Consider the following 19,965-nt stretch of genomic DNA (forward strand, 5'->3'; position numbering starts at 1 on the left):
CTACTGGAGCAGTCACAAGTGGAATTCTTGTCACTCAAATTTTTAAAACAACACTTAGATTTAGAAATCAACCATGAGTTGCATGTCAGTATCAGATTTTGTACTAGTTCACATATGAGAAATGTTTATCAATGTGGAAGACATTACGAAATATTTTAGTACTTTCATTTTCTTTTTTATTATTCTTTAAAAAAAAAGATTTATTTATTTATACAAGAACTGGAGTATAGGCCAGAGGCACAGGAGAGTGAGAGGATTCACCAGAGACAGAGTGGGGAGCAGAACAGGCAGATTGACTGAAATACACTGCTGAGGGGAGCCGCAGACAAGACAGGAGAGGTCTGCTGCACCATGTGGGTATCTTCCTGGTCGGCCAGGAATCGAACCCACGCTGCAGAGGCTGCAGACACCTTCAGAGCGCTGTACTCAACCCGCTGCACCACCAGGGAGACCCTTAGTACTTTAATTTTCTAATAAAAAATTTCAACACTTACATAGTTCTTTTAAAGGAATATCTAGCCCCAACTTCAAGAACATTGTAAGGAACTGCTATTACACATACACATTTAAGAGGAATAATTTTGTCTCGAGGATGGTTTCTATTACTTTGCTCCTTTGGATGGACTATACTCTCCTGCTTCTTTATAGTCTTTATGATTTTTTTTGGGGGGGGGTTCAAAAGTAGACCTTTGGGTCCCACAGTATGGTAACCCTAAATATTGTGTGTGAGTTATTGTTGTCAGGTGTCTTTTTGCTGGGAATGTGTTGAAATTAAAAAGTAAGTTTTTCTCAGTCCTTTTCTGAGCACATGTCTCTCCCTGAGCATGCATGGTGAATATTTACTCCCACCCCTTTCCAATATTCAGTTGCTTTTGAATGTCGTGAGGTTTAAATGTCTTGATTCCAAAAGAAGGAAGGATAAGAGAAAAAAAAAACATCAGATTCTGTTCCTTTAAATCCCCTGGAAATCTCTTCAGGTGATGGGGAGTGAAACAATGACAACCAGCCTCTGTGCTCACATCTCATCGATCAAATGCAGGCATCAGAACTCAGGGCCCATGTTCGGAGGAGGAGAGAGTTATCGCACAGCCCACACTGGGAATGTGGGAACAGCAGCCCACCACAGGACCGGGAGGCAGAAGGTGAGTGGCTGACACCGATACCAAAGGCTAAAATTGACCAAAATTAAACACAGCTTATCAGTCAGGCATTGCCCTGGAAGCGGCCCATGTTAAAACAGACTTCAGAGCCTCATAACTACAATTGTTGTCTGGGTGGAAAGATGCATTCTTGATTCTTCCTACTCTACCATCTTCCCTTAATCCATTGATTACTTTTTATAACATCTATCTTTTGTGAGATTCAGTTTTTTCAAGAATTTTAAAATTTTGAATTCTTTTCATGAATGTTGCTTTATAATCTTTGCCAAATAAATCCAACATTGGCTTCATCTCAGTGTGGACAGTTGATTATTTTTCCCATTTAAGTTGCCATTTTCTGAGTTGCTAGTTGACAGGTATCTTGGCTATTACAATTGAAAATTTTTGTTTTAATAGGTTGTCATCCTGTTTAGATTTAACAAGGCAGGTGTGACCAATTTTGTGGGTTGTGGTTCCAACGACAGTCTAATTTCTAGGGCCCTTGTGCTTTTTTTAGTTTTCTTTGTTTCTCTCCTGCAATCTGGGCTCCTCCTTGACTCTACTGATGCTATTTGAGGAGACAGAAGGAACTTCCTTAGACCAGATCATCTGGTGCCTCTAGGTTAACAATGGGGCGTCTCCAGCCCACGGAGAGCTTCCTAGCCTCGGCGTTTGTGGTAGTAGAGGGCACTTTCTTTGTTGCTGGAATCACCTTCAACACTGCTTCTCATTGTCCATGCTCAGTCTCAGGGGACACAGAGGTTTTCCCATTTGTGGCTTGTTATGGTGTCATCCTCTTTGCTGATACCCCTACCCCCACCATGGTCTCCAGGTAAGGAAGGGGCATCTTGAACCTGGCAGGGAAGAACACTACCCCTGGCCATTACTGTCAGCAGGAGTTCTGGTCAACCCACCTCACCAGTTCTACTGGACTTGCCAGGTATTGCTGCTGGGGCTCCTGTTTGAGCCCACAGAGGAAGGACCCAACCTAGGTCACTTTCTGTTGCTAGATGGGCAATCAAAAAACACAACGTCTGTGTCATATGTTTTGATCAGTGGGTGGAACAACAAAAGATGCCCCCCCCCTTATGTTTTTTGTCCAGTCCTGGGGCCCCTGACCAGTTTGCCATCATCTTTGGGCTGTTTAGAGTTCTTCTTTCACTGTCTTTCATGTTCTTTCCAAAATTTATAATTCCATTTAGTGGGAGGAATAGAAAGTGATGAGCATAAACTGCCCTGTCTAGTCAGAAAGTCTGGATCTGATTATTATTTTGTGTCACTAAGTTTTGGGGCTATTTGCTGCATAGCTGTTATAACTGGAACACTCTGAAGACAAAAGTTTTTCAAAATATTTCACTTTTGAAAATTTAAGGAACAAGACCGTGTGAACATGTGGCCTTGAGAGAGTCATGGGTAAGCACAGAGCCCTGAGGTACATGGTCCATCAGCTTTCTGGGGACTATTCTCATCTTTAAAGGGCAGTGGTCTTCCCTGAGCCTTGGTGAGGATTTACAGGTAGTGTACGGGAAACATCTGACACAGGGGAATGATCGGCAAGTTATTACCCTTTTTTTTGCTCTGTGCAGTTTTTAGATCTCTCAGTTTCATTCATAATTAGACATTTTGCCCATGGAGTGAAGAGCAACTTCGCTCTTCTTTTTTTTTTTTTTTTTAGGTTGTATCAATTTACTTCACAGAAGAACAGTGTATTTCAGGCCTATGATTTCCATTTAATAACAAAACAATCTGCACAGAAAGTCCAAAGGCAACCATGTAGCATAATATGTAAAATGTGAATATACACTTTAAAATGCAAGTTATTTTTTTCTTTTTCATTTTTTTAACATTTATCACTTTTTACATTTTTTAGACAATATTTGCTTCCCCCCACCCCCTCAGATTGAGTCCCCATAGAATTTCCTTCCCCAAGGCACCCGTGCACCATCACCACAGTCCCCTGTGCTCCTCCCTCCTCCTCCCCTGCAGGATGTCTCTGGTTTATAATTGTCTGTTTTTGCTTTGTTGTGTTTTGTACTGTCATTATTTTTTTTTTACACTGATGTCTTACTGGGTTTCCCTATATTCCTGCTATAAGTGAAACCATTTGATATTTTTCTTTTTCCTTCTGGCTTATTTCACTGAGCATAATTCCTTCTAGCTCCATCCACGTTGCTGTGAATGGCATGAGTTTATCTTTTTTGATTGCTGAATAATATTCCATTGTGTATATATGCCACATCTTCTTGATCCAGTCATCTGTTTTTGGGCATACAGGTTTTACCTATTGTAAATAGTGCAGCAATAAACATAGGGATACAGGTGCTCTTTTGAATCATGTTTTTGTGTCCTTTGGGTAGATCCCTAGGAGTGAAATTGCCGGGTCATATGGTAGCTCCATTTTTAGTAGACTGAGGAACCTCCAGACAGCTCTCCACAATGGTTGGGCCAGTTTGCACTCCCACCAGCAATGTAGGAGAGTTCCTTTTTCGCCACATCCTCGCCAACATTTGTTGTTGGCTTGTTTTTTTGATATGTGCCATTCTCACTGGTGTAAGGCGGTATCTCAGTGTGGTTTTGATTTGCATTTCCCTGATTATAAGGGATGTTGAACATTTTTTCATATGCCTGTTGGCCATTTTAAAATGCAAGCTATTTTTATAGCATTTTGCAAGATAGAACTTTGTCGGAATAAAGGAATCTACCTCATTCTATCTTTTGCATGTACAGCCGATGCAAATTGTATAGCAATTCTAAAGCTTGATGAGGCATCAAACTGATAACATGAGTTAAGACAAACTGTTCCCTGTGGTGGTCAAGACAAACTGTTCCCTGTATTTAAAAGAAAAAAGACACGGGCCTCCCCTGGTGGCTCAGAAGGTGAGCTGAGAACATGACTAGGGTGCTAGTGCTGAACTGTTTTACCCTCATCACATTTTCAATTGACACTTATTAGGATCTATTACCCAAGGGCTTTTCCAGCCATGAGAAATAAATGTGCCCAAAGTCCCACAGCTACCACATGGCAGTACCAGCAGGAGCCCAGCTCTGAGCAGGGGCAGGAAAGCTCTCAGAGCAGGGCCACCTGTCCCTTGTTCTGTAGTACAGAGGTGGGTGGGTGACCAGATGGGCCACAGGGATGACAGAAACCTGCCCCCTCCGGTCTTGCTCCCAATATAGCTGATGATCCCCAGCTTCCATTTAGGGGCTCAGCTCTGGCCTGGCCCTACATGCTTGCTTGTTTTTAATCCTGATTTAGGATGCTCCAAAATGCAGGATGCTTAAGCCAGGGGAATGGAGGGGATCTGATAACACTTGGACTTAGTGCGAAGTTAATTCTTTCTGCTCTTTGGGTTCTGGAGAGACTCAGAAAGAGCAGGTTTCTGATAGCATATTTAATGCCATGAACTCTAGTGGTCTCTGTTTTTACAGTCGGTTCCAGGCTATTGTTTAAAAATAAAATTCACAAGTAGAAATCAAATTGACTTTATTAAACATTTCATGATTTGGAGAGCATCTCATCTAGCAAGTAGAAAGGTGCTGCCAGGGCTTGCAGCAATGGAAGGTTTTTATAGACAGAGAGAGCCAGGCCCGACACAGTGTTTCCCAGGCAACAGCCCCTTATCTGGGCAAGAAGACCAGTCTCAGAGGCCACAGCCTGGGCTCCAGCACCAAGGATGAGACCAGGAAAAAAGATGGGGCGAGGAGATTGAACCGACAGGCCTGTTCTATCCCTCTGCCTGGTTCCTTCAACCGGAAGAAATGTGACAAATATGCAGTGTGCACCACCGCCTGCCTCAGCAGAACCTTCCCCTATTCATTTATTTTTTTCATGATCCTGAAATCCTGCTGCTGAAGGTGTGTGTATGTGTGTGTGTGTGTGTGTGTTGTTTGTTCTGTTTTGATTGGTTGGGGATTTTTTGCCTTTGCTAACCTTCACTACCTTTGGTGACAATTGTGGTTTTACTCATTATTTTTTTTGAAGAAACAAAAAAACCCCAAAACAAGCAAAAAGAAAAAAAAATCCACAATTGCCCCTTATACCACCTATACTCTTCCTCCCATATTCCATCTTCTCCTCTGGCAGCCTCATTAGCTCTCGGTGCCCACTAAATCATTTTTACTTGGATCCGTAAGTCATCCAATTTGTTTCCTTATATTACTCCTATATGTGAAACCATCCAATATTTGTCTTTAACTTTCTGGCTCCCTTCATTTAGTTTAATTACCTCGAGCTCCTTCCATTTTGCTGCAAATGGCAAAATTTCAAGTTCCCTTGTAGCTGAATAGCATCCCATCGTGTATATAGACCACATCTTCTTTCTCCAATTATCCGTCATGGGGCACTTAGGTTGCTTCTGTACCTCAGCTATTGGAAATAAAGCTGTGTTCCTTTTCCTTTCAAAGCAAGAGAAACTTCCATTTAAGCAAAGAAGCCATATTTCTTCTCTGCTGAGCATATCAGGAATCTTGGAGCAGATTTTCCTTGTACTTTAGATATTTTCCTCTGTAGCAGCCCCAGAATGTTGGGCCAAGACCACGTCTGCCCAAATCACCTCCACCAAATGTGCAGAACTCAGATTCATCTGGAAAGGTGAATAGGCAAATCAGATGCAAGCCAAGAAGGACACTGAAAAAAAACTTAGAATTAAAACCCTGATCCCTTTGCTCAAAAGAGAAAGAGAAATGCATAAAAGAAAATATTGTGTAAGTAATATTATATTATAAAAAGAAATATAGTAAAAGTAATATATTATGTAAGTAACATGTGTGTCATTAGTTTTCATGACACAAATAATGCCCTAATATTGTCTATTTGCACAAAATCAGCAATGCAATAAAAGCAAAAAATCCAACTTAACCACCCTCCCTACCCTCACTCCAATCTCAGGCCTGCTCCTCCTCTTGTCCCTCTTTGACCATTTGCCATGAATTTAGAGGAGTAGGCCTGCAGATAGGTGTGTAATTTCACAGGGAGACACGGCTGTTCCTTGGAGGTGTGTGAACTTTTCTTTTGGTCTTGTACAAATGGCATCATAACAAACGTACCATATGCAACTTGTGTTTTCACTTAACAGTGTACCTGGGAGGTCTTTCCAGCCACCTCACTCTGCAGTAGGAGCTTCCTCCCTTAGAACATGGATCCGACATTGGATACCACCCATACCCCTACTGATAGACACACTGTCTGCAATTTGGGGGTGCCGTAAATAATGCTTCTATGAGAATCTTACCCACCTCTCTTAGTCCATATGCACAGATGTCTCCAGGAGGTAGATGGCCCAGAAGAGCATTTTGAGTTTTCATAGATGTAGCCATTTGCCCTCTATCTCAGTGGTCATTGTTCTTTCCACATTGTTTTTCTTTTCTCCAGAAATTTTGGAAAAAAGGAGGGCCTCCCCTGGTGGCGCAGCAGTTGAGCACTGGGCTGCGAAGCTGCCGCAGCCTCTGCAATGCTGGTTCAATCCCCGGCCACCTGGGAGGGTCCCACATGGCGCACAGACCTCTGCCGCACCTGCTGCTCCCCTCAGCAGTGTACTTCAGTCCTGTCTGTTCTGCTCCCCACTCTGGCTCTGGTGAATTCTCTCACCCTCCTGCATTTCTGACTGTACCCAGTGCTTGTATAAATAAATAAATATTTAAAAAAAAAAGAGAGAGAGAGAAAAAGAAAAAAACCTAATTTTAAAAAAAATTTTGGAAAAAAGGAAATAAATAGCAACTGAGATATCAACCCTGAGATAACATTATTTTTGTGACCATCTTTGTGATATCTCATAACACACACACATACACACACACACTCACTTACACACTCACACACTTATTTACAGTAATGGCGCTACATCTGCATGCATTATTAAAAATTTAAGCACCTTTATAATGCAGTCATTTTTCTTTTGAACTTCTCTCCAATTCCCTACCTCCCTCATGCACTAATCTTTTTAATCTAATATGAACTTCTGGTTAAACATGTAGATTGAAAATATGCATTAACCTCTGCTCCCTCTAAACCCCTGCTCCCACCAAACCACGCTAAAATGACTGTAAATGGACAACAAGGCATTACTCTTAAAGGACAAAGAGCTCATCAGGATACTGGACAGTATTCAAGAAATGCCCATATTTGGGAAACTAGAAAGCAGATTAATTTACCTTTGTCTGATTTAGCTGAGTAGGGAGAACTGAAACCTCACTGCCCTTCAGCAGAAAACTAATAATACACAAGTTGACTTGTTCTAGATGACTCCAGGAAAGTGCAATATTTGGGAGAAGCATCTGAAACCCCTTGGGAAAATGTGACAGCAGAAATGGTTGCAAGTCAGCCTAAGAATCAATTAAGCCTCTTGATCATCTCCTTCACCCCTCAAGTGACTTCCCGCCCCAGTCTTGGGGGGAAGATGTAGTTTGCTGTCTGGAGATATTGAAACATAAGGTGTCTGGTTGTGGGAACAGCAGGTACAGTTAAGTGAGCAGGTGCCATTTGGAACACAGGAGAGGAAACCTTAGCAGAGGAGCTCATCATCCCAAGAAAGAGACTGGAGTTTCCTCTCTGCATGAATTATTTTACGTGGGTGGTAACCAGCCCTCCAAATACCAGGTCCACGTGGACCCCTCTTCATTGGACTCAGTCAGGCACACTCTCAGAGCTCCTAGACTCAACAAGAACACTTACTTAGAGGCTTTAACAGAAAAAATAGAAACCAAATCAAATCAAATGAAAAATAACTCAGAAGAAACATAAACAGGCATCAAGCAGAAGAAATGTACATGGATAGCTATCTGGCTAGCTAGCTAGATAATCTTCAGAATGAGAAGTGGGATATTGCATCTACAGTATCAGATGTTATAAAAATAAAATTTGGAGAACAGTACATCTCAGAAATTAATAAATCAATGGCCAAGTTCAATTTAAAGGTTAAGGAATAGTAAGTCTTTAGAAGAGAGACTCAGAAGACAAAGTGAAGCCAAGGGTGCTGTTAAAAAAATAAATAATCAAGCCAGACCCCAGAAACAGGGGTTGGAGGTCAGAGATTGTGTCTCCAGGCTGGTGCTGGTCTCCTGGGGCGAAAAAACAACACGCCAGAGGTGGGGCATCCTGCTTTGAAGGCCGTGGACTCTTGCAGAATGTATTTTGTTTTATGGATTTGTTAACTGAAATAAACACCTGGATGATAGTTAGACAGAGTTTATTAGCTAATCAAAGTGAGGATTCAAACCTGGGGATCAGTCCTACAGATTTAACCCCATGAGAACTGTTCCAACAATAATCCTCGAACTCAACAAGCTTGAGTTCAGTTTATATAGGTAGAAACAGTGAGTTATCGACATCAAAAAATGTGGTTATTTTGAATTAATGTTTTTGTGTCCTTTGGGTAAATACCTAGGAGTGGGATTGCTGGATCATATGGAAGCTCCATTTTTTAGCAGATTGAGGAATCTCCACACAGTTTTCCATAGTGGTTGGGCCATTTTGCACTGGATCAAGAAGATATGGTACATACACACAATGGAATATTACTCAGCAATCAAAAAAGATAAACTCATGCCATTTGCAGCAACATGGATGGAGCTGGAAGGGATCATGCTCAGTGGAATAAGCCAGAAAGAAAAAAGAAAAATACCGGATGGCCTCACTCATAGCAGGAATTTAGAAAACCTAAATAAGGCATCAGGAAAAAGACTAATTATAATAAAGTAAAAATTAAAATCAACAAGCAACTATAAGCCAGAGACACACTACGGGGTGGGGTGGGAGGAGAAGGGAGTAGGAGCAAAACAAGGGGGGGGTATTTTATAGGGACGATAACCAAGATGAAAATGCACACATTGTACAAAAATGAAAAATGATGTAAAAAATATTAATAAATAAAAATATGGTTATTCTTAACAGGCCGTATCTGGCTTTTGTCTGTAGATTAAGGCCCTTTGATTTCCTATGTAATCTTCAACTAAATAAATGTGGGTGCTCTCCATGCACAAAGGAGGGCAAATTCGAGGGGTTAATGACTTCACTCGTTTCGAAAGAATGCACCGTGGAAATACGCAGTCACTGTTTAAATCTTCTTTATCTGGCTCCTTGGTCCTCATTTGGGGGATTTACCTGCAGGCACCAGATTCCTGCATGGCTGCTTCACAGAACAGGACAGAGCCTGCTCTGACTTTACATATATGCAGATAGCTTTGCGCTCTTGCCTGCTTGACCAGAGATGGAGCTCCAGAAAGTTCATAATATGTTTCCAGATTTATAGCTCATCTATGCTTTTACAATCCCTCTCTGACTGTGGAAACACACTGTTTCTCTCTGTGAGGTGACACACGCCCCCCCAGAGGAGAGGGGAGGGTGGGCAGGAACCATGACGTGCTTGAGGCCAGGCTGGAGGTAGACTCAGGAGCACAGCTGCACAGCGCAGCTCCTATGGAGCCCTCGCCACAGGCCAAGACCTGGGGCCCTCCCATCTAAGGCTTTGGAATTTTTGTAGGGAAGCAAGGCAGACGCCCCTGAAATAGAAACGACAGGCAGAGTGACACGCGTGGGCAGCTCAGTGAGAGCCAGCATAGAAGGGACGGGCAATCCAACAAGGACACGTAAAGTTCATAGGACGAAAGTGCACCCGGATGGCTCAGAGGAGGCACCAGGAGCCAAGGGGTGCAGGCCTTGCTGCTAGTAAAAGAATAAGCAACCACCCCAGAAGAGAGTGGTTCATGCCAAGCCCCTCCAAGACGTGACTCAACCTCATTGTAGTGTTGGCTCCTCCCTAAAGGGGAAATTTAAACCAGTCTGGGTTTCCTGGTGCGAGGTCACCTGCATGAGGTGACAGCCCTCCCCACCCCGCCCCCCAGGAGGTGACTGTGACTGTGACTGTGCCTGAAATAACTTTTCTTTTGCTAATAACCTTGTCCCACTCTTTTCTGACTATAAAGACCTTCCATTTTGTGCAACTCCCTGCAGGGCCCGTCTGTTTGCTAGATGGGGTGCTGCCCAATTCATGGGTCCTTTAGTAAAGACAATGACATCTCTCCATTTATTTGGAAGAAATTCGGGGTTTTTAACAGCACTGACCCTGTTCTGAGACCAGACATGGGGGGGGGCATCACTCAGGTGGGTGCCCTGTTTCTGGGAGTGTGCACGCTGCTCTCTCAGGGCTGCGGGGAGACTCTCTGCTCTTGAGAAATGCTTGCTAGGCACCAAATCCCCTCTCCACACCCTTTTGACCACCCTTTGCAGCCACTGTGTTCTCAAAGTAGATTTACTCTCAATCGCCATTTGCTAAATCTGCCCCCTATAAACCTTCCAGGGATGGAGGGATTAGGGATGAGTACAGATGTTAAAGAAGGGCCCAGAGCACTGGAGGGATGAGGGTGGGGCCGGGCAGGCAGGAGGGGTGACTAAAACCAGCACAGGCTCTTCCTCGGCCACCCCAACCTCAGCTGCCAGCCTTGCCCAGGCTCTGCGACCTCTTGCCCAGCCCAGGGGCTGCAGCTGTGGGGGCTACACTTCCACTGCCCACCCCCCTGCCAAGGACAATTGAGTCAGGCTCATGGGATCCCTGAAGATGAGCAGCTCCTTCAAGCGGGGCTCCCTCAAGAGCGCCACATCGGGGTCCCAGAAGGTGAGTGAGCTTTGCCTGTGGGCAGGTGGACAGAAGGACAAACGGAGGCGCTGATCTCACTGGAGGGCTGGGCTGTGGGCTCCAGTCGTGCACAGGTCTCCGGAGGGTGGGCACGGAGTGTTGGTGGTGAGAGCTTTGCATCAAGACCCAGTCTCAGGACTTGGCCTCACATTTCGCACCAGTGTGCCCTGGCACCTGCCATTGCTCCCACCTTCACATGCAGAGCTGATGGCACATGCAAAGGGTTTTTTTGGGGGGGCAGGGGTCAGTAAATCTGCATGTCCTCTGGCTGCTGCAGGAGTTCCTCCTGCCTCAGTTATGTGGAGTCTCAAACTCACTTCCACTAACAAGGACTTGCAAAATGTGTGTCAACTGGAACCCTCGGTGTGACTCTGCCAGTCCTGGCCTGGTAGCCCTGAGCATGCAGGGTTGTCTTAAATGATCTGCTGAGCCAGGGTCCTAAATGACATCGCCTTCCCTCTGCCCCGCCACTACCCAGGTGGGCTGGTGAGGGCCAGCCAGCCACATCAGAGCCTCTGCACAGTCCCTCACCAAGCCCTCAGGGTCCAGTGGGGACCCCTGCTTCTCCTTGGGGAGAAGCAGTAAGGTAGGGAAGGGCAGCAGAGCACAGGCAGGGGGAGCCCTGTGGGGGCCAAATAGGGTGCTTTTTCCAACAGGCACTTGATATCCTCAGATCACCTGCAGGCAGTGTCCCAGGAGGTGAGGCCACAACCAGGAAGCAGCATGAGGCAGGTGACTCCCTGGGAAAGATCATTGGCCTGAGCTAGAAACAGGGGATCACCATGCCTGGAACTGTGCCCCACTGGCAAACAGCACCAGGCTGCAGTCTCCCCCATCCACTGGGATGCACAGAGGTCAGGACTCAAGTTCCAAAGCCATCCCATGAGCAAACGGGGGAGAAATGCAAGGCTTCCTTTAAATAATTGAAACTTCCCTCTATTTCAAGACCAGGAAAGACCCCTCCAAAGGGGCAATCAGTGGAGACAGCTACTCACTTCAGTGTGTGAGTGTGGGAATCAACTTTCTGTTCAGTGACAGTGCACACCCTCATCTTGTGAAAATGAGCATTTGTAAAACCAAAATACAGCATTTGGCAGGAACTAGATTCTCAGGGGCAGCCCCTGCCACTTGTCTGCCATGCCCCCTCCACCCAGACAAATCCTGCCCACATTGTTTTTGCAGATAAGCTCTGAAAGGAACAGGTGTGTATTGTTCTTGCATGCTGTCTCCTAATGCCCTGTGCCTGTTGTGTCCTGCCTTATGCTGGGGGGCGCTGTGAGGGGTTGCAGACAGTGAAGTCTGGGAGCAGAGAATTCATGTAGAGGATGGAGGACAGAGGCACTTGAACTCTGCTTAGGATTGGAAAGCAGCACCTTGTTTATATACACACACTCAAACAGTTCCCCCAAGGCCCGGCACTGTAAATTACTTCAAGTCCGAGATCAGGGGTACCTCCCGCCCCACTTCCCAGGTGAAACTCCTACAAAAGCTACTCACAGTGAAAAGTCAGAAGGGCTAGCTGGTGCCCAGGCTGTTTAACAGCCCTCAAACAGTAAAACTGCTGATGGAAGGGGAAAAGACAACACCTGTGCTCTTAAGGAAGTCATGCTTTAACGGGGTGCTAGGAGACACCCCCCAAATCACCCTGGCAGAAAGTGGACTATTTTCATTCTATTTGCTTGCACACTTGGCCCTCCTCTGATATCACTAACGCAGTGCCAGCTCCATTTCCTAACTCAAAGCAGCATGCCTCTGCCCAGTGTTTGCTGAAATGCACCAGCTGCCCCTGTGGGAAAAAAGCCCACACAAGTGACCCTTTGTCCAGTTCTTCCAAGGGTCTGTTCATCCAGACTTCTAGTTGTAAAAGGCAGACTTGACCCTGAGTCCTCGGCTGATCAGCTCTTCCAGCCTCTAAAGCTCTTTCTTTGGTCTCAGACACACAGGGATGCCCAGGATGCCATCACGAGGTCTTAAACAAAACCCAGACTTTGGGGTCCTTGGCGCTCCATCCCCAGACAGCTGGCTAAACCAGTCCTTCTTCCAGGAAAAGCCTCATTCATGTGGGGTGGAAGATGTGGTTGTGATTCCTTATCTAGCACTTTCATGCTACATTTTATTTCACAAAAAGGCGCAGAGAGAGTCCCAATCATGATTGAGGTCTTAAATAAAATTAAAGAACAGCACAGCACAGCAAGTCAGCCCTAGAGTCTACTTGGAAAAATTCTAGCACAAGGCCATATACAAACAGCTCATGTCAGCCTGGTGCACTGCAGAAAGCCAGGAAGGATCTAATAATCCATCTTTAAGGACAGAGATAACATTTGTTTATTCAAACAATGGAATATTATACAGCACTTAAAATGAATGAACCAAGCCACATGTATCAGCATAGATACACCTGGATGAAAACACACCCCCTGGAAGCATATTAAAAATGTGAAAACAAAAAAATTCTACATGTACTTCCTCAGGGTGGAGGTTGCTAGCTAGACCTGTAATGCTTTCTCCCCCCTCCCCTTTCTCCCTGCGTCCATCTGCACCTCCCCTCTTCCTTAGAAGAGAGAATTAAAAAAAAAAATACACACCCACTCACACACACATACACACACAGGAGGTTGTACAGTATAACAGGATTGAGGGTTTTCACTTATGTGTTGTAGTCTTATCTAAAGTTTTAAAATCAAGAGAAGGTTTTCATAGTTTAAAAAATGCTTTAATAATTTTAGAGCTAAGCCAGCGGGAGGGTGTCCTGAGCTGGAGGTTGTCCTGGTTCCTAAAATGGGGGAGTTCTCCTAAGGGGAAGCACAAGCTGAAATCCTGCTGAGAAAGGACTGTGCACTCCCCTGGCCTGGTCTCTTCTCTGACAAGATGGATCTGCAGGCCCTCCAGCCAGAGGGGTCACCCCCTTCAGTGGGCCTTCTGCAGCCCCTCCACCCTGGCAGCAGCTGTGAGCCCACTCGTGCCCAGGCAGACGGTGGGGTCCCTGCTATGGATTCTGAAAGGTCTTTGTCTGCCTTTGACCAATTAATCTCCCACACATTTTGAAAAGCCAGTAATAGGTTTCAAGGGAGGCACTTTATTGTGATCACGCAGTAGGAGAGGGGTGGAGACTGCCCTGAGCCGCCTGAGAGCTGCTTGGAATGGCCTGGGGCTGGCTGGGTGCCTGCACTCCTGCCCCCACCCAGTCCTGCAGAGCTTCCTCAGGCCTCCCTCCTCCCCCCAGGTCACTAAAGGTGCCTTTGGCTCCAGGCACCCACCACTGCATGCCTGTTTGCCCTGGGTGCTTGGAGCCCTGGCAGTGGGGGGCGCCCTTCAGATTCCCCAGCGGTTTCTGGAGTCCTTCACATGTGCTGGGTGGCAAGGAGCGCTGGACCACCCCCAGGAGATGGAGGGTCCCCAAGAGGAGGTCAGAGGGAGTGCAGCTGCTTGGGCCCAAGGAGAGGGCAGGGGAGGAAGAGCTTGTGCCTCTGCACAAGCGGGTCAGGGCTGCACGATCCCTGATGGCCCACAATCCCTGGAGATGGGGTGCTGTCCAAGAGTAATCCCAGTAATGGTCCAGGACGTGGGGCGGCAGCTGGCCAGGCTAATGCTCTCTTCAGATCTGCTTTTGTGTGATTAATGCCTGTAGATAAAACCCTGAACCTGGAGACGCAGGCCCCACTGCTAAGCCGGCCAAGAACATCACTTTGGGGTTATGTTGGGACAGGGGAGCATTTCAGTGACTTACATTTTAACAAAACCCTGAGGACATCCCAAACCAGACCACCTTTTCCGAAGGTAAAGGAAATGATAAAAGAGACAGGGAATAAAACTCGTGGGGAGCTGAGAGAGGACAGCAAGGATGGGCGGAGCCTGTGCTGTGGGTGAAAGCAGCTGGGGGATCCAAGTGGGGCCCCCTGTCTCACCTCCTCTGGGCTCAGGTCTCCCCTCTCCCCTTCTAGGCTTCTTATCAGGACCTGAAAACTGCAGGATCTTTGCATAAAAGCGAGCAGGGGGCTGGGAAAGGTACAGGAGGCCACAGGTGTGCTGGCATTATTAACCCTTTGATTGCTGGGTCATGGAGACAGTCCCAGGGTCCAAGGGAGGGCCCTGACCCCTGGGAAAGCACCCTGATATTTTGCCACCTACACACGTACCCTGCTGATGACCAGCCCTGCCTATGATGTAGAGGAAACGGGTGCTTTGGTTCCCAAGCCACAGGTGAGGAAATGAAGGCCCAGAGTGTTTACAGAAACTGCAGGTGTCCTGCCAGATCCACCTGGCTGAGTTTCACACGTTCTCTCCTCTGCCCAGATGACCTGCCAGAACCTAGAGCGATTGCTCCGTGAACAGACTCTGTGTCGTTCGCAAATGTTCTGTGGCCTCTAGACCAGGAGGACACACACAGGTGTCAGATGTCCACATTCAGCTATTCCTATGGGAGGCTGCCTGGGGCCGCCTGTCTCTGCCCAGGGCCTGGCCTTGCTGCCACTGCCTGCCCCCCAAGCCCTCCCTGCACCACCACCCACCCCTTTCCAGTCCTTTCCTGATCCTCAGTGGAGGAGAGAAGAGGTCAAGGGCTTTCCATGAGCTTTATTCACTCCCCACAGACAGCCAGTTGCTGTGCCAACATCGAGGGCTGCCCCCATGGACAGCTGACAAGAACAAGCGCATTGTCCTAGCATGTACTGAAGCTGCATGTGAAATTGTCCTTTATATACATGTCTTTTACTCCTTTTTATCCCTCCCATCTCATGTATGAGAAGCTACTAGTCAATTGTACTGGTTGAGCCACTTAAAACTTGCCGTTTGTGCGGGTCAAACAAGAGTCACATAGCAATTTCCCATTTAGGAAGCTGGCAAACTAGCAAACCACCTCGGGAGGCCAGGTCGGTTTGGGGAGTAGCCAGGTGGGGGCAGCAGAGAGCTGAGCTGGCAGTCATTGGGGGCTCCCCGATGACACAGACTGCTCCAGAGAATGGCCCCTCAAGAGTCCTGCCACATGACCCAAAGTGGAGAAGGCCGCCTTGGCCAGGACCTCTTAGCTGGACAGAGCTGAAGGGTAATAAATTTTGGAAAACCTTCAGCCGTTATTTCTTCTGGTTCTTCCTCTCGCCTCCCCCTGGTATTGCTGCGTGTTATGTTATAACTCTCCTAGTTGTCCCACATTCCTGGTCATTGACTTATGCAGACTCGCAGATTGTGTTCTCAGCTATTTCCAGTCCACTGGTTAACCCAATAAAAAGCATCATTCGTTGCCGCTACTATGTTTGTTTGTTTTTTTTTTATCTCTAGCATTTCTTTTTTGACTCATTTTTATAGTTTCCATGTCTCTGTTTACCATCTATTTTTGCACTTTGTCCACTTTTCCATTAGACTCCTCAGTATAACAATCGTTGTTATCTTGAATGCTTGGCATATTGATTCCAAAGTCTCTGTCATCTTCTGGGTGTGGTTCTGTTGTTTCTTTCTCTCTTTCTAACATGATTTTAATTTTTTGTGGAAAGCCAGGCACAATGTATTGGATAATAAGAACTGAAGTAAATATGCTTTTAGGTGGAGGATTTATATTTATCTGCTAGAGTTACATTACAATTACTTTTTACTGTACCTACAGCTGTGTGAGGTTTTATTTGCCTTTCCTCCAGGGGGGCATCCCTGTTGTCTCTGATTTCCCTAGAAACTTCTTTAATTGCCTTGCAGTCCTTTCGGCTGTAAGCCCATGTCGCTGTGTAGGAGCTGTGTCGTGATGGAGGTGAGGTCTGGGGAGCAGAGAAGGCTTCCACCATCCCATGATTAGGTGTCAGATTTTTAGTGACTTGTGCCCCTGCGCTATGACCTTCACAAGTGCTCTCAGCTTTCGCCTCCCACTTATGAGAGACAGAGACTAGGGCTGGGTAATTGCCTTTTCCACATCAGTTAGTCTCTGATAAAGCAGTTTCCTTTGAGTCAGGTGGAGAACAGGAGGCTCGGGGATCACTTCAAAATAGTTCTTTTCCCTTCTTCCTACCAGAGCACGAGAGGATTTTTCTCGAATCTTCACTGTGAGAACATGGTGGGACTCTTCTAGGTAAAACTTACAAAACCCCACCCCCCACATTCCTCCATCCCCACCAAGACTGAGTTGCCCTGGAATTTATTTCTCAAGCTAGTCCCCAGTCAGCTTCCAGCAATTCCTCAATTAATTACAGTTTAAGTTTTCCTCCCATTCCCAGCTCTAGTGTCTTCTGTCCCCAGTGAGCTGTGATTCTCCTTCTCTGCTTCTCTCTCCAGTTATCAGGGAGTCAACTCTTGTGACCTCAATTCTCTGATAGATTTGAGATTTGTCTTGTGACAATGGGAGTGATGACTTTCAAGGTTTTTGCATGTCAAATCAGAAGACAGAAGTTATTATCCAGTATTTAAATTCTACATCTGATTAAATTCCGCAAGATATTATGGCTGTTACTTTTTAGGTGGTTTCTGTGTGTGTGCACACGCATGTTTACCATTTTCCTTGTTCTTTATTCCTTTCTGCTCCATATTTCCATCTGTGATATTTTGCTTCTATCTGAACAAAGCCCTTTGTGATTCTTTTAATGTATTTATATTCATGAATTATCTGTTATTGTTTGCCTGAAAATATCTCTTTTTTCCTTTGGAGTCAAAGGATTTTTTGATGGATAGAAAGTTGTAGGTTGTGAGGGGGTAGGGGGAAGAAAATATTGTTTTAAAAAGAAAGCAATAATTAAAAGAATTTTAAAAAGTAGGTTGACAGTGTTTCCTTTTGACACAATAATATACAATAAATAAACACATCATTTATTTATCTTCTGAGTTTCTGTTATTTCCATCGAGAAATCCTCTGCCTTTTTAGTAATCTGTCTGCTCTGTAAAAGGTAATGTGTCTTTTTTCTTCTTCAAGCTTTTAGATTTTCTCTGTATCATGGTTTTCAGCAGTTTCACTGCTGTGTAGTTCTTTGTGTTTATTCTTAAAAAGTTAAACTTTGTTAGACTCTCAGAAAATATTGTGGTGGTTACTAAGGGCTGGGGGTGGGGTTGTGGGGAGATAGTGGTGAAAAGGCACAAATATCAACAAGTTTGGGGATTTAATGTACAGCATAGTGACTATAGCTAATAATATTATGTAGTTGAATATTGCTAAGAGAGTAGATCTTAAGTGTTCTCACCACCAAAAAAAAAAAAAAAAGAAAGAAAGAAATGGCAATTATGTGAGGGGATGGAGGTGGTAACTAATACTATGATAGTAATCATTCTGCAATTTATAAATGTATCAAATCAATACTATATATGCCTTTAATAATGTTCTGGATCAATTATATCTCAATAAAGCTGGACAAAGTAAATGTAGTATAGGATCTTGGAACAGAAAAAGGACCTGAGGTATAAGCTAAGGAAAACTAACTGAAATATAGTCTTTTAATAATATTGTATCACTGTTGGCTCATCATACCACAATATACATATATATCCTAGTATAAATGTACCATAGTAAGTATGTACCATAAGATGTTAATAGAATATTGCAGTGTATATGGGAACTTTGTATCTTCTGAATGTTTCTGTAAGCCTAAGACTGTTTTAAAGAATAAAGTTTATTAACAAAAAAATTTAAGTAGAAAGCCAGAGTTCCTTCTGCTTTTTCCACCCTCAGCAGTGGGCTCTTGTCCTCTGTAAGTCCTCACACTGGCCACTTTGTTTGCTAGCAGTACTGCCTGGGCCTGTTTTTTAGGGAGTTTTCAAAAATTTTCTGTTGAAGATTAAAATTCAAAGCCTCTCTATTCATTGACACAAAAGATCAAGATTCAACAATATTCTCTTCCCAGAACTTTTTGCTTGAAGTTTTAATGAGATTTATCGGATATGTCTAAATTCTTGTTTTGGGCGCATCTCTTGCTTATGAGATATTGCAACCAATTCAGGTAAAATCTCTATAAGGTTCTGTGTAAAAGAGATGAGACTGGTACGGGATTGTCTGGAAGACCATTATGAGCTCTCCTGTTCTAGTGGGGCATGGTGTGAGCAATAAATCATAACTTATGTGCCAGGTGTCAAGTGCACATTATCGTGGACTCTTTACCTACTCTGTTGCACCTTTTTTTTTTTAAAGATTTATTCATTTTTATTTACGTATTTATTTATACAAGCACTGGGTACAGTCAGAAGCGCGGAAGGGTGAGAGAATCCACCAGAACCAGAGGGGAGAGCAGGCAGATTGACGAAGTACACTGCTGAGGGGAGCAGTGGGCAGCAGGAGAGGTCTGCGCACCACGTTGGCCCCTCGCCCGGCGGCCAGGGATCAAACTGGCACTGCAGAGGCTGCGGGCAGCTTCACAACCCAGCGCTCAACCGCTGTGCCACCGGGGAGGCCCTGTGTTGCATCTTTCAGTGCCAGATCTGTGAGAAGACTCAGTGGCTTCATGGCATTCAAGCTCATCCTTTTATTTTCCAGTAATTCTGTTCCTCTTACGCAGTTAGCTGCTGTAAGCAAAGTCAGACTGGGTGAAATCAGCTCTTGTGAAGGTCCCTGCCCAAATTTCTTCTCAGGAACACAGACTTCTTGAAGGAAGAAAAGATCAAATTGGCTTTCACATAATTGGACCCACATTTTGGGAGATTTGCCATTGCTCCGGGGTGTAGATTTAAAGAAGCATTAGAATTTTGGAATTTGGAATTTGGAAGCCCCCTCATAGGTTCCATCAGAGGGCAGAATGTTACAGTCAGACTTTTATAGATTCCAGCACAATGATGCTTTGGAGTCTCTTCCACGTGGTGATGACCTTGCACATTAATGAGATGTCAGGAATGTGGTGATAAGGACAACCATTTCAGATGACATTCCCTCTTGAAACTTCTGGAAGCTCCTGCTATCACCAGACCAGACCCACAGCAGCATCAGGCATACCACTCTCCTTTGCCCACATTGACCCACATGGCTACACCAGTTCCTGACCGTCAAACCCAAAGCTTTGACATAATTGATTGCTTCCACAGTAAAGTCACTGGATTTTTTTTTCATTGTAGAGATTATTATTCTGGAAACTAACACATGTAAAATGCTTGGCAGGTTCTTCGCCATGTGCTTGTTTTCCAAGCACACGTCATCTACCAACATTGCAACACAACCCACTGAGAAGTCAAAAATAAATAAATAAAAAAGATGAAAAGAGAGAAAAAAAGGGGGGGAACTCTTGTGATCAGACGGGGAGCTATTGTCC

General features: G+C 45.0%; 1 protein-coding gene across 1 annotated transcript in view; it reads left to right on the forward strand.

The window, feature by feature from the left end:
* Positions 1–10,675: 10,675 nt before the first annotated feature.
* Positions 10,676–19,965, forward strand: part of TRPM1 (transient receptor potential cation channel subfamily M member 1) — a gene marked incomplete at both ends in the record, with an annotated part of 74,312 nt that continues 65,022 nt past the window's right edge. The window contains one exon of the mRNA XM_084254068.1: positions 10,676–10,747. Within this exon, the coding sequence (XP_084110194.1) occupies positions 10,676–10,747 (72 nt within the window). The remainder of the gene's footprint in view (positions 10,748–19,965) is intronic.

This window comes from Talpa europaea, assembly GCF_964194135.1.
Source record: "Talpa europaea genome assembly, chromosome: 14".
NCBI lineage: Eukaryota > Metazoa > Chordata > Mammalia > Eulipotyphla > Talpidae > Talpa > Talpa europaea.